Source organism: Pristis pectinata, chromosome 27 (genome assembly GCF_009764475.1).
Source record: "Pristis pectinata isolate sPriPec2 chromosome 27, sPriPec2.1.pri, whole genome shotgun sequence".
NCBI lineage: Eukaryota > Metazoa > Chordata > Chondrichthyes > Rhinopristiformes > Pristidae > Pristis > Pristis pectinata.
In genome coordinates, this window is record NC_067431.1 from 17,229,096 (window position 1) to 17,244,333 (window position 15,238).

General features: G+C 40.3%; 1 protein-coding gene across 1 annotated transcript in view; it reads right to left on the reverse strand.

The window, feature by feature from the left end:
- Nucleotides 1-2,483: 2,483 nt before the first annotated feature.
- The window catches only part of hyou1 (hypoxia up-regulated 1), a 31,481-nt gene continuing 18,726 nt past the window's right edge, over nt 2,484-15,238 (reverse strand). The window contains exons 17-25 of the mRNA XM_052039836.1: nt 13,451-13,636; nt 12,837-13,015; nt 12,402-12,489; nt 11,056-11,178; nt 10,577-10,710; nt 9,817-9,901; nt 8,716-8,986; nt 8,126-8,245; nt 2,484-6,387 (exon numbers count right to left, since the gene is read on the reverse strand). Coding sequence (XP_051895796.1) covers nt 6,329-6,387; nt 8,126-8,245; nt 8,716-8,986; nt 9,817-9,901; nt 10,577-10,710; nt 11,056-11,178; nt 12,402-12,489; nt 12,837-13,015; nt 13,451-13,636 — 1,245 coding nt within the window. The 3' untranslated portion in view covers nt 2,484-6,328. The remainder of the gene's footprint in view (nt 6,388-8,125; nt 8,246-8,715; nt 8,987-9,816; nt 9,902-10,576; nt 10,711-11,055; nt 11,179-12,401; nt 12,490-12,836; nt 13,016-13,450; nt 13,637-15,238) is intronic.

Consider the following 15,238-nt stretch of genomic DNA (forward strand, 5'->3'; position numbering starts at 1 on the left):
TTAATACAATCAGAAAGTGTCGTAAATACTTAGCAGGTCAGGCAGCATCTCTGGAGCGGGAAACAAGGTTGGCATTTCAAGTCAATGACCCTTTTTCTCCAGGAATATCATCTAATCTCTTGGGTATGCACATTTCCAGCACTTCCTGTTTTTATTTTAGATTTCCAGCATCTGCACTTTTCTGATTTTCAGAGATGAAGAGTGGTTGAGTTATCCCTTGTACCCGAGACATTTATACCAATCTTAGAAAAAAACCTAGCCGTAGGTGGTGTCAGTCTACTGCAGTTGATTAATTTCCTGTACATAAATTACCTCGTTTCATACAGTAGCGATATTTCAAAAATACTTTGTGATACAAAATCTAATCTTCCCATCTTTATATCTCCCAATCCAGGCCAGGAGCCTGAATTACATAATTGATTTAGAATAATTTACCACCACTGGGTATCCCCACTGTAGTACAATCCCTTGCCTGCAGATGGCCAAATCTTTATTTTCCATTTTGCTGGGCCTCCTTTAATTATTGTTAACTGTTATGATACATAAAGCCCTCTACAAACTTACAAATTAAGAACAGGATTAGGTCAGATCATGGACCAGTTTCTTCAAGGGTAGAGAAGAATGCTACATTAATATAGACACTTATTCCACATGGGAGATAAGATCCTTGTCCCTTGAAGTCAAATTGAACCAGAATTAGAAAGGAAGGAGGAACTCTAGAAAATTACATTTAGTGGGGAAGGGGTACCTGTGAATTGATGAACATCATCCCAAGGCCTTAAAAGTGGCTAGATAGATGATTGATGCATTGGTTTTAACTTTTCAATGTACTCCAAACAATACAATCAGATTGGAAAATAGTAAATGTAACATCTTTATTCAAAAAGGTAGAAAACAGGACAGAACAAACCAGTTAGCTTAACATCTATTGTAATGAAAATGTTGGAAGCTATTTATTAAGTGTCATGCAGCACACCTAGAAAAATTCAAAATCAGGCAGCAACAATAGGGTTTTGTGAAGGGGAAGCCACATTTGATCAATTTATTGGAGTTCTTTGAAATAGCAATATGTACTTCGGGTAAAAGGGAACTGGAGGGTTTACTATAGATTTCCAGAAGGCATTTGATAAGGTGCTGCCTCAAAGGCATTGTGGGAAACAAAACCTCATGGTGTGGGAGGTAACACATTGGCATGGACAGGACACAAGAGTTGGCATGAATGGATCTTTTCCTTGTTGGCAAGATGTAACAATCAGTTTCCAAAGGGATCACGGTTGGGACCATAGCTTTTTACAATTTACTTAAATAATTTGGATGAAGACACACATTCGCCAATGATACAGAAGTACATAGGAAAGTTAGTTATCATGAAGACGAGTCTATAGTAAAACTCTGATAATCCAGCACAATTGGGGCCTGTGGGGTGCTAGAATAGCAGATTGTCTGGATTATTAAATGTTACTCTATTAATACCAACACATTTTTAATATATTCTTCCCAGACATTACATGATAGTAAAATAAACTTTCCCAAGGAAACCAGAGAGTTTAAAGGAAGAGCAAGAAACAGGGCCCCTGTGAGCAAAAGGAGTGTGTGCAAAACTGAATCCACTGAGTCAGATGCCAAACCACAGGAATTTCAGAACAATTAGATACTGGAATACCAAAGTCTTACTGCATATTTCTTTGTAGCTTCCTCAAGTAGGCAAAGGTCTGGCAAGTGGACTATAAAATGCAAAAGAGTGAAATTGTCCATTTTGTAAGAAAATTTTTTTTTAAATGGTGAGAGATTGCAGAGTTCTGAGATGCAGAGGGATCAGTTTCCTAGATATGATTCTTAAAAGTCTAGTGTCTTTGTATAATAAGTAATAGGGAAGCTAACACTTATTACTATAGGAATCTTTTACAAAAGGTAATACCTCAAGCTAGCCAGGGCATTGCCAAGACATCTGCAGTATTGTCTTGGTTTCATTTAAGGATGTTAAATGTGTTGGAAGCAGTTCTGAGAGATGTACTAGACATGGCTGGAATGGGCCAATTGTCATGAGGGAAAGCTGCATCTACTGGGAGTTTAGGGGACTTGATTGAAACATACGAGAGGTCTTATCAGGGTGGATGTGAAAGGATGTTCTTTCTTATGAGAGAATGTAGAACTGGGGGGGGGGGGGGTCAGTGTTTAAAAGGTCACCTATTTAAGACAAACACACAGTGAATTTCCCACTTATTCCTCCTCCTCCTCCCCCCCCCCCCCCCCCAAAGAGTTGTGCATCTTTGGAACTCTCTTCCATAGCTTTCAACCTCATTGTGAACTACTTCCAAACTACTGAATATTTAAGCTGAGCAAACTTGTAGATCAGCAACTACTGGTACAGCATGCTTCCTGCAAATTGCAGCATTTTAGCCAGTATCACAACCCAACTTGAGCTGTTGAAACATTCTGCCAAGTAACTTTAGAAATTTCAACATAATAAAGCAAACCAAAGCTGAAAGTTTAAACAAAAGCTTTTATTGCCAGAATTTTCAGATGCATATTACCTATTTAAAAATACACAAGGGTATACTGCCCCAAGCCATAACAATCTGCATATCAAGTGCTACCAGACCTCCACTGGATGAACTAGTGACCCCGACAGAGCAAACTGAGGCTTTGTGCTGAAACTGAAATTTTGAATGTGGTGTTGCTGATTGAACCAATTCTTCACTCTCATTATGGCTAGATGGAAACAAAATGCCAAAAATTACAGATTTCAAATATTTTAGGAAAACTTTGTATTGAAATTGCTCTGCACATTACAAAATACAGCTAAAAAGTCTGTGTCAGCCTTCTTGTTTAACTCCAATCAGGTGGCAACAATATGTCCTTAATCACATTTACCTTCAAGTCATCCAAACCCCTGATGGCATCAGCTGGTCCATCAGCCACAGATGTATTCCAGCAAGGATTTTTAAAAACTGAAGAGCCTGACTGCCTCTTTCCTAAACATCAGTAATACTGTTCCACGTAGTCTCAGATCTTTTAGGTCGGGTAATCAAGGGGAGAGTTCTGAAGCAGTTAAAAGCAACAGTTGAAAAATACCTGGAAAGTGAGTTGTTAAAGAAAACATGTCAGGAACATCAGGTTTTCCTAATGGACGGGAGGATTCGTTTAATTGGCACAGAATTCCCGGTGTTATACTTTCAGAAAGAATGTGCAATACCTGGGCAGATGACATCTCTACTCTGCCCATTTCCCCACCCTGGGTTGTATAGTTCTAAAAAGCCACCATTAATACAAACTATTTCACATTCATGTAGTGCTTGAAACAGCAGAACATCTGCCATCTGTCACAGTTCTGATGCAACAGGTAGCTTTTATCACCAAAAGGTGTGATGAGCTTCAGCCACACCAGAAAGGGCACACCAGTAGGTAACGCTTTAGTGCCAATAATGGAGAACAATGAGAGTTGTTTTGGACAGGTTAGATAGATGTGCTGTGTTTACCCTCAGACTGAGGTTGCCCTGTACAAATCCCTTTGTTCGCAGTTGGGTCAAGGTTGTAACCCATTACAATTGAGATTAATGCATATGTATAGGTAGAGAACTGCAAGCAAAATATCACAAAGGAAGAGGCCACAATCCTGCAATGTCATACAAGTATTTGGATTTTTGTTTTTGTTTTTACAGAAGAAATCATTACCATAAAGTAAATCAGTTCTTCTTAATTTGAAATAAAACTTAATCCAAGTTGGCAAGGGTATAATCAAACCCAGAACGAGAGGTTCAAGTTAACTCTGCATAACGCAGAAGGCTATTTAAAGGCAGATATTGACTGGGTTTGAAAATTAGTAATTTTAACTAAGGAAGATCCAAATCAGACTAATGGACTCCTTGACTGCTAGACACCGTGTAGAAGCAACATATCCTAAGACAGCAGATGCACAAACTATCAGCTGGCATGGTGTCTGTGGAGGTACAGGGTGATGGGTTTATAGATTAGATAACTGAAGGGCTGATATCCTGTTGGAAATGGCCAGAACGATAATAACTTGCACCAGAACAAGGGATTCAGTGAAAATTAACAAACATTTCTACCCAAATTCAGAGTATTGTACAATCTCACTGACAGATATCTTTTCAGCTTAGTTATGAACAGAAAGTACAATGTGCAGTCAGCTACTAACAAATTCAAAAAAAATCATTTTATTGAGAGAGGGAACAGTGCAGATGAACACATTGGGTCTCTTGGCGAGTCTGGCTGTTTTAGGATATTCATGTGCAGAAATGGCATCCAGCTTTGACTGCAGATTCTCAACTTTAGTCAGAGACAATCAAATTGACAAGAACCACAAGTACTAAAACTGGTCCCGATTTTCTTTGACCCCCCCCCCCACCCCCCCAATGTTCAAGTTATACCTCATGGCAGCACCATCAACTGGTGAACAGATCTTTGTCAAAATTTTTTTACTTTTGAAATTACGCATTCAACACCAAGAGCATTGGGGAAACCCACTAATAGTGTAACTTACAACACAAACAGTGATGAAGCACTGAACTTCAGAAAGTACAGTCCAAACCCACTATAGTGGTCATCTTGTCTAATCTACTGAGCTTAGCTCTCAGGCCAGCAGCTTGGAGGAGGAAAATGGGTTACAGCAAAACTGGAGAGACGTTTTGACACTGTTGGTTGGACAATAGATTTCCCAAAAATTAAACTGGGGACCAGCCTCCAGCAACTCTCCTTCAGTAAACTAGATGCAGTTTAAGAAAACCACATCCTTCCGTAATGGAAAGGTGATGGATAGGGTATTGCTGATGTGAACTTTTCCCTGTCTTAATGTCAGTTGCCAGAACTCGAAGTGGACTCCAAATTATTAATTTCTGAACACAGAACAGAAACAAATACACAGGTTCCTGACCAAAAACAGCAGCTTAATGGATCACCGCACAAATGAGAGCTGGCAAAAGGCAACAATCCAGCCCCAAGAATTAATCTCTCTGTTGCCACGTGTAATACAAAATGGACTTTCAATGAATCACGACTTAGACCATCAGTTCTGAAAAATCAGATGTTGGCTGTCAGTCTAGAGCTTCTGGATGTCAGATCTAAACATTAGGATTCCACTATTCAAATTTGTTTCACAATACAAATTAGAAGTGAACAACAAGAAAGATAGATAATTCAGGGGCCTGTGTTTTGCCTACAGAGCAACACATGTACTGGAAAATATTGCAACAGGCTTTATTTTAAACTATTAAACCTTAATAAATGCAACCAGCTTAACATAGTTCCACCTGTGAAACTTAATGCAGGCAATTTAGGGTTAGATTGTCTCTGATGAACAATGAGATGTGCCCCTCAGTCATGACCTGGTGGACAAAAAGCTTAGTGACATGATTAAGGTTGAACTATTCCTCAATTTGGTTCATCAGTGGACATCATTGGGGGAAAACAACAATCTATCAGCACTTGACTCAATCAGCAAGGTTGAGAACAAATAGTGAAGTTGAGCCAGTCCTACACCCTTTACCCACTGAGGTCGCAACATAGCATCAAGTTTCCCACCATAATTCTGGATTAATTTACTGATCTGAACGTGTCAGTTACCAGTTGCATAGAAAGCAGAAAAGGGCAGTACTACACCTCTGACTATTGGCTGATATGGGACACACTTACAGTATCCTGGGACACAATACTGCAAGGATCAGGCCAGTTTATGAAAGGTAGAGGAAAATATTCCATTTCTGTGTCCATGGGTTAGAAGATTACCTCCCCCTCCAAAGACAGGAGCTTAGCTGTATAATGCCAACATCTTCACCCACATTAATTGCCACAGATTTTGCCAGCTTGAGATGCCAGTCAATTTTAAGAAAATGTCAAGTAGAATAGATTCCAGGGCAGCTGCATTTTGGTTTAATGATGCAGCTTCACACTAAACCCACATCCAAAACCCACCCACCCCCATTCCAATTTAAAGCAAAATTAACATATTCATTCAGTGCAATTAGTTCACTTACAACCATTAAAAAAAAGGCAGGAGAGAAGAGACAAAATGAAAAAGATACACTCGGGTTTCCAGTAACTGCAGTCATTTTGAAATCCCTTTAAACATCAACATCCATTCTGCAAACACTGCCTCCTACTGGTCACTAATTGTGGTTTGAACTGTACCTGGCGTTACAAGTAAAACTCTCCAACAAAGTCTGTCACAGGGAAATCCAGTTCTTTTTATAAAAGGAAAATGTACACCTCTGCTCCAATCACATTTCATCGTCTGTTAAATTATGGCAAAGTGGTCCATTACAAAAAAGTAATGTAATATAAATAGAGCTGGTGAAGGACCCAGGAGGGGTTACAACTCATCTGGAGGGTGTTTGTCTGACTTGCTTTCTGGTTTCTTCTCAACTGTATCTGGAAGAAACAAAATTAAGTACAAACATTAGTGCTCAGAGGAAAAATAATCAAGTCGATTTAAAAGAGAATGCAAAGTAGATTTACTAGAGAGATGACAGACTTCATTCACAAAAAGAAATTGGAACTATTCTCTTTTGATTAAAAAGAATGAAAGGATTTGATTCTTCTTGATAAAATATGCAAAAACTGATTCCCATAGAAGAGGGTCAATAGCCACCATACTGATTTAAGGGGACAGGCCAAAAGAACACTGCGTATCGATTAAATCTAAAAGGGATGCAGAAATACATTCAATAATATTTGGACATGTACTTTTTAAAAATTCATTCAAGGAATGTGGGCTTCACAGGCTAGGCCAGCATTTAATTGCCAACCCTAATTGCTGTTGAGAAGGTGGTGGTGAGCTACCTTCTTGAACTGCTGCGGTCTTTGAGGTGTGGGTATACCCACAATGCTTTAGGGAGGGAGTCCCAGGATTCTGACCCAGGATGGTGAAGAAATGGTGATATATTTCCAAGTCAGGATGGTGCGTGGCTTGCAGGGCAGCTTCCAGGTTCCCATGCTTTTGCTGCCTTGTCCTACTAGCTGGTAGAAGTTGTGGGATTGGAAGATGCTGTCTAAGGATTCTTGGTAAGATGCTGCAGTGCATCCTGTTGAAGGCACAAACTGCTGCTACTGTGGGTCAGTGGTGGAATGAGTGAATGGTTGTGGATGGGGTGCCTATCGAGCTGGTTCCTACATCCTGTATGGTGTTGAGCTTCTTGAGTGTTATTGAAGCTGCACTCATCCAGACGAGCGGAGAGCATTCTATCAAACTTAGGCCTTGTAGATGGTGGGCAGGCTTTGGGGAGTTGGAGTTGAGTTACTCCCAAGATTCCTAGTCTCTGACCTACTTTTGTAGCTGCATTATGTGTATGGCTACAGTTCAGTTTCAGGTCAATGGTGACTATTACTTGCCACCTATCAGCCCACGTCTGGATATCGTCCAGGTCTTGTCGCACTTGGATGTGGATTGTTTCATTATCTGAGTCATTGTGAATGGTGCTGAACATTGTTCACTGATGATTGCACATCCCTACTTCAGACATTACAACTAAAGGAAGGTCAATGATGAGGAAGCGGAAGATGGTTCGGCAGACAACACTATCCTGAGGAATTCCTGCAGAGATATCCTGTGGCTCAGAGGTTTGACCTCCAACCACCACAACCATCTTCCTTTGTGCTAGATAATGACTCTAATTTGCAGAAAAATATTTTGGAGTGGCGTTAGGTATAACCTGGAGAGTTCTTTCAGAGAGCTGGCACAAGGAGCTGAAAATCCTCCTCCTGTGTTATAGCACTCAACACGTCATTACTATAAACAGACAAATTTCTGGTAGAAATAGTTTCTGAAGTAAACCATCTAGACACAAAATCAAGCCCAATATTCTCCTAAAAATAGGAAATGTTAGTACACAAGCAGTCAGGCATTAACTGTGGAGAGAGAAACACACTGCTTCAGGTTGAACCTTCTGATGCAGTGCTGTCAACTTGAAACATCAGCTTTTTAAATTTCTGCCTAACCAGCTGAAGATTTTCACCATTTTCTATTTACAGGAGAATATCAATATTAAAAAGCAGTTTTATTTCGGATTTCCAGCATCCGCATTATTTTTGCTCAATTGTCTCTGAAACTGCCCAGCAGGGTGTCCTCCCAGGCACATGTGAATAGTCACACAAACTCACTGTTCCTCACCTTTACTAGATTCTATCTCTATTGGGTCCGGTAATGTGGCCTCCTCATCCTTAGAATTGGTTTCTTGAGTCTGGCTTGCTGTGGGTGGCACCTCACCAGGTTTCACTTCTTCCTTATTGGCTGTTGGAGGAAATATTCCCATTAGTTACCATTACTGCAGCCTGCGCAAAAATAAACCTATGAAATGTAAAACCTCAGGAGTTCAAAAAGGCATTCTATTTTTTAGGCTTTTCTCTTTGCAGGGTTTATTTTCACTCTAGTTCCTTATCAGTAGGGCCAGGAACAACAGCTGCTCCGTGGGTCTACACTATAATTCAGTAACTCATGATCCATCTCAACTTGATTTCCCACTGCACCATTATACTCTCTATTCTCAGTTCTCTCCTCTTATGGTGGAGATGGAAGGGGACAAGCTCATTGCAATGCTAACTAAGTTCAGATCACATGCCTGATGAATTAGTGGGAACACAAGTTAAACATTATTCATGGTCCTTCTGCACATAACCCAGGGAGACCCTAACCAAGGGTTTGACCTTTCAGTCCTGCCAGACTGAACAATACCCCTCCCCCCTACTTTCCAGTGAAGTCACCTGTGTCTTCCTCTGTCTTTTTGTCAGGTGATATAATCCTATCACTATCAGTAGCTGTTGCATTCTTGTCCTCCTGTGTTGCATTTTGCGCTTGTGTTGTGGTGTTCTTCTCCTTCCGGGGCTTGGGTTTAGCAAACTTGGCTTTGTTAAGCAAGTATTTGACTTCTCGGTCCAAGAGAGCCAGCTTTGCTTCTATGTCCTTAGAGAGCAAAATGGGCGTTTCTGTAGACGGCAGATTATTCTGCTCCTTTACAGTTGTGTTCTTCCATGTCTGAATTAACAAATAATACATCACGTAAGCATTCATATAATCATTGAATATATGAAAATAATCCATCTCATGTAGTTTGCCTTAGAATACCTCCGGTGCAGTGCTATTATGATAGTTCTCATGCATTAACAGCTTCCTGTGATATTTCAAGGAATATGGTTTGAGATACAGATCATCTTCCATCACATTTTGGGTACAATTTCAGATATCTGACTGGTGCCTCATTCTAGTGGGCATTCTTTTTGCATGAATACAAGCTGCGTTAATGGGCAATTTAGTCACAGAGTGCCTCAGCTTAGCCTGGTATCTCCTCACTGCATATCTACATGCATATGTTTTTAGTCAAAGTCACTGAACAGCAAGAAGGTTGATTGCTCTGATGTCATTGGTCCTTTTCCCTTTTTCCCCCAAGATTATCACATTTACCCTAGCAATCTAGCAGATTAAGAATCAGCACATTCACCCACAAGAACTGTGAATTTAGGGATAGGAGGAGCACAAAGTTGCAAGTGATGTACTTAAATTTAAGCATTCCTTCCATCATCATTTAGGACAAATTAACTCTTAATTTCTGCAAATGGCAAAAATCAGTCAGGCGGTGGGGTTTGAATTAGATTCAGGATCAAGCCAGAGTGTCAACAATCTATACACCATCCCCATAAGCAAAACATTAGCTTTTGAATTAAACTCCAACCACCAAAAATACTGCTCCTCTTTGCTGTCAGATAGGAAAAGATTGAATAAACTAGGAAAAAAATTTTCAAAATTAACAGCATCCATTTAGTTTAGCAACTTTGTCTTCCATTAAAGTCAAATTTCATTGTACTTACAGTTGTCTCTGTGATAACTTTTTCCAGAGTGTTTAATTCTACTTCTGTGAAAATCTGATCATCTTCTGGTAAGAGTTTTGCTCCCCTGAAGTCAGAAACAAACAGTTAACAAAAAAAAACTTTTTGCCCCCCGCCCCACCACCCCCCAGCTCCCTGGTGTGATTCATTCTTGGAAACTGCTGTTAATTTGAGCCCTTCACTTAGATTCTATAAGTTATTCAGAAGCATTTGAATAGGAAGGCCCTCAGATCAATTGATGGTCAATGCAAACCTTCCTCAGACAGTATGACAGGAAGTGCACAGTCATCAATCCTAGAACATATTGGATAGAATAAATCATCCAACAGCCACATATATGTATAGAAAGGACAGAATTGAGGAAAGGTACAATTGATCTCTACCCAAGAATCAATGCTATTACAGCGCCAGCAATCGGGGTTCGATTCCCATCGCCGTCTGTAAGGAGTTTGTACGTTCTCCCGTGTCTGCGTGGGTTTCCTCCGGGTGCTCCTGTTTCCTCCCACATTGCAAAGACGTATGGGTAGGTTAATTTGGGTTTAAAATGGGTGGCGCGGACTCGTTGGGCCAGAAGGGCCTGTTACCACACTGTAAATAAAATCTAAAAAAAACAGATCACACCAATGACAATAGTAACCTTTTAGGCCAGGTTTTGAGGGTCACATGCTCATGATCAATTAAAAGATCAAAGAAATGAGAACACTGTCTAGTGAAGAGTTCCCTGCTTCACTTGGATACTTACTTGAGGAAGATGGTGGAATGATTGAGCATGCTATCTAGTGCAGACAGGCGATCTGGCCACTTCCTCCTCTCTTCTACTTTAAAGAAGAGCTCCTTGCACAGTTTGCGGAGCTCTGAAAGCTTTGTTTTCAGCTCCTAAATACAGGAAAAAACAATTCACTGGTTTTGCCAGGTAAAGTCCAATATCTCCATGTACAGACTAAGTACAACACTGAATGCTTTTCAGTATTGAATAATGAACAAGACCACATCAAAGATACAAAGGTAGTAGTACCACTCTGCTTAAAAGATGGCACCAAACTAAAAGTACTACTTAGTATCAATATTAAATCAAGCTGGAGTTTAGAATTCAGGCTTATACTTGCCTAATTGTTTTCTGCTCAATATGTATGAATGTATTGTGGATCAATGCTGTCAGTTGCTGGGTTGGTTAATGGCCCAGTACTAGAATATAAAATGCAACTAAAAAAAAGATTAAACCTTAGTGGTGGCAGTATATCCATCCTCATCCAGCCAGTTGGAAGCCTCACTAAGTCTGGCAGAGATTTGGTCACGTTCATCTTGGGTGGAGACAAGCTGATATTCTTCCTGGTACAGTTTGTCCTGCAAATAACAACGGAAGTTAGCTATTGCAGGATTAAATCAATTCGAAAAGGAATATCTAAATCACAGAAAGGGTCATCTGATACTCCCCAGCTGCAGAAGATACCTGGCCTCTGTTGATGTGGGGGACTATTGGAACAGAGCTGGTTTGGGACAGAAGCCTGTGGCAGTGTAACAATGAGCAACCTGTTGTTACTGCCACTGCATTTCAGCTCTCCCATCCCATCACGTCTCAGGTCAGAGACTTCCTACCGCCAGCAAATTTAAATCTTAATGCAACAGCAGCAGTTTTAAGGCTCTGAAGCTCCTTCTCATCAAAAGTATGTTTTTAAAGACTTACCAACTGCAGAAAGTACAGTACCATTCAATTCAAAGTCAAACTAAAAGAGTTACTGTTATAATTCTGGTAACAGATATTGGCTTACTTTCTTAAATCCTTCCTGTAAATTTGTTGGATAAGTACACCTTGAACAGGAAACTGTTTCAGCATTTAACTACTGTCATTGCAATTAGTTATAATGTAATTTCAATTATCCAAACTGTTTGAATCTAGTTACTATTTTCCCTTTTCCAGTAAGCATTTACATTACATATCCTCTTTCCTTACAAGATCCAACTTACAGGGCATGTGTTATCATAATTACAGAACTAATACTAATTATTTTAAAAAGCTGTATACTAAGGCACTTCAATTCATGATTTGCAGTTTGGACCTGTTTAATATTGCTGACAATAATACTATGTGGCTAAGTTACAAACATCAACTTAGACCCCTTACAGAAAACAAACATGTAATACTTAGGCATGCATAAAACAAGACCTATACCACTTGTAATACTCTAGTAGCAGTAATTAGAAAAGTAAAACCTAGCAAGCTTGAAGCTCAATGGATTCTTGTTAAACATTCTTGGATGCATAGGCTATGGCAATGGTCATGGATTTAAAATGAAAGGAAGGGTCCTGTCAATCATCATGGCTTGATTCTGTTCAAACAGGTGCACAAACTCCAACCATGCAAATTGCACATTGATGTAGTTAGTTGTATAAATCTTATGTTGGTAGCAGGGTTACCATCATCTTGGGCTTCACACACAGCCCCAATCATGAAGTATGTCTCCATGCCCTGCATAGCTGACCAGAGATCAGTCCCTTCAAAAAACCTGCTGAATATACTAGACGTTACATCTGTATTTCATCAGGATTATGAGTCACAGGATACTTACCTGTGTTTCAAAGATGAAAGCCTCCAATGAATTAGCTGCTTTTTCATGCTCTTGTTTCTGGAGGTCCCGATCTGTAAGATCCTGAAGCCTAGATATAAAACACAGGAGCTGTGAAGCACTACAAAAGTACAAGGAATCAGCAATGAAGCAGGTGATGCTTAATCTGGGCTGGCTGTCTTCATGGTGTAGTACATCCTAACTGAGGAAAGGGCCAAGCTGGTCTGCCCTCAGTTGATTGACATATTACAATAACTTGCAAGGATACACCTTTCTTTAGTATTATTCAGAAAGCAATGTGCTCATCTAGCTAAAACAGCAAAGAATATTACTGTTTTGGGTGGTTTGTACATTTGTAAATTGTTCTCACTAATCAGGTTTTCAGTCTCACTGAGACAAAATGATTTCTAAGCTCTTCAAGCAACAAATAGCCCTTACTTCTTTTTTGATTGACTCATTTCCTCTTGTGACAGATCAGGCAAGTCCTTTATTTCCAAATCAACAGTCAGATCCTCATTAATTTTCACCCTCTTGGGTCCCTTTGGCTTTTTAACCTCTTCCGTTTTGTTCAATTCTGGATCTTTCACCTCCTCCTTCCCAGCATCTGTTTGCATATTCTGCACAAAACAGAACCCATAATATGAGTCAGTTAAATCAGTGGTACATTTTACAGCAAAAGCGCAATTACTGAACCAATATTGAAAACAGATTTCAAAACCCCAATCAACAGGAAAAACTTTCTGCAGTCATTACATAAACATCTCAGTATTGGGAACACGCAAACACCAGAGATAACTGCATTACGACATTGGGTGGTGGAAACAAGAGGCACCCTGTTGTACTGAAGAATTTGCATCCAAGTACAGAACAAAAATAGGATAGAAGCTAGGCTTGCACAAAAGAATAACCCACTGAGATTCATTGCCTTGTCTCACATACATAGAACTATCATTTGGAGAAATGCCCAGGGGCCATGAAGCAATCCAATAACATGCTGATATCCAAAAGGAGAACAGAAGCAATATCTGGTCCAGAGCAGAATACATCCTTACTGGAGTTTCAGATTTTTCAGATTTGTTTTCTCCTCTTTCAGCCTCTTCTGCTTTCTTCCCTTCGGTTTGCTCCTTGTCCTGCTCCTCTGGGTTGTTGCTGTCCTGTTCAGAGTGTGTTGCTTTATCCAGCATCTCTAATTCTTCTGGAACTTCTTTCTCACTTTTACTCGTGACCTCCTCTTCATCCTGCCAACAATCAGAAAATTTCAGCAGCAGCAGCATTATATTTTTCTGTCCTCCACCATTCATCTTCAAGTGATTGTCAAACACTCAGCAAATGAATGGATGAAATAAAGACTGAAGTACTTCTGCAAGGAATTCACTACTGGTCTCCCAGAGGTCACTAGCCAGTGAATGGCTTCCAACCACATGCAGCCCAGTCTTCCCTCCCAGAAACAGTCACTACTGTGCCACAGTTGGGTATGCACAATATGTGGCTCATGCCATAACTATTCTACAGCTATTCCATTTCAGAACCAAGGTCTCGCCAACCTCAAAACTTTGGCCAGCAGTGCATATACTAGGCTTACAGACTGGCACACATTCAGAGACCAAGCTCCAAGTTATTGTATGCTTCAGTGTAAGAGTTGACAAAGGAATGGGCCTCACACCAAGCATCCATGAAACAGATAGATCCATTACCAAGCTGTGCCTACTGCACAATTTGCCCCCCTTCCCCCTTTGAAAGTAAAGGTCCATGATAAGACTCTGAAATTACAGACCATACTCCTTATCTTGGGAGCCACCTTTCAACAAAGGCATCGACAATGAAATTCACCACCACCTCCAGTGTCAGTCCAGCTTTTGGCTGTCTGAGAAAAAGAATCATTCAAAGTTCAAGACCTCAAACCCTGTACAAAGCTCATATTGTACCTAGTGGCAGTGAACTCCCACTCTCCTATACAGTTAAGAAACACGGAACACTTACAGCAGGCACCTCAAACTATGGTACACTATCATCAATTCTACCTCTACAAAATCTTCCAAATCTACTGTTAGGATAAGCAAGTTAATGTCAGAATCTGCTACCAAGCTAACACTCCCAGCATCAAAAGCACCAGTCATACTCAGTTGGGCTCCAACAGGCAGGTCAAATCATTCATGTGCTTAACACCCGTCTCCTAAAACATTCACTCTGCTCCGAACTCGTCATGGCAAGAGATTACCTGGTGGACAGAGAAAACACTTCAGGAATATTCCCATTCTTATTATAGATGTTCTGTGAGTGGCACAGTAATACAGCCAGTGGTACTGCTGCCTCTCAGTTCAAATAACCAGAGTTCAATCCTCACCTCTGGAGTTGTGTGACATTTGTACATTCTCCCTGTGACCACAAGGATTTCTCCCAGGTTCTCCAGCTTCCTCCCTCATCCCAAAGATGCAAGTGTTGGTAGGTTAATTAGCCACTGTAAATTGTGCTTGTAGCATACAAGAGTGGTCGAATCTAGGGGAAGGTTGATGGGAATGTGACAAGAATAGTTTAGGGGAAAATTAGTGAGGAAGTGGGTTGCTCTGTAAACTGGCAAAGACTCAATGGGTTGAAATGGCCTCTATGTTTCTTATAGGGAAACAGGAAATAAAGCCTCTATAAAAAAAAAGTTGCATCTCCACTGACTTATAGGAATGCCTAGACCATGACTGATTAAAATGGAGAAGGAGGTGGCAACGAATTCCATCTGATTGTCAGGAGTACAGGGAAGCCTAGCAAAAAATGGTGGAAGGAATATACTACCAACCAAGTCCTGCTACACCCATCGCAAGAATTTGCACAATGGCTTCAATCACCTC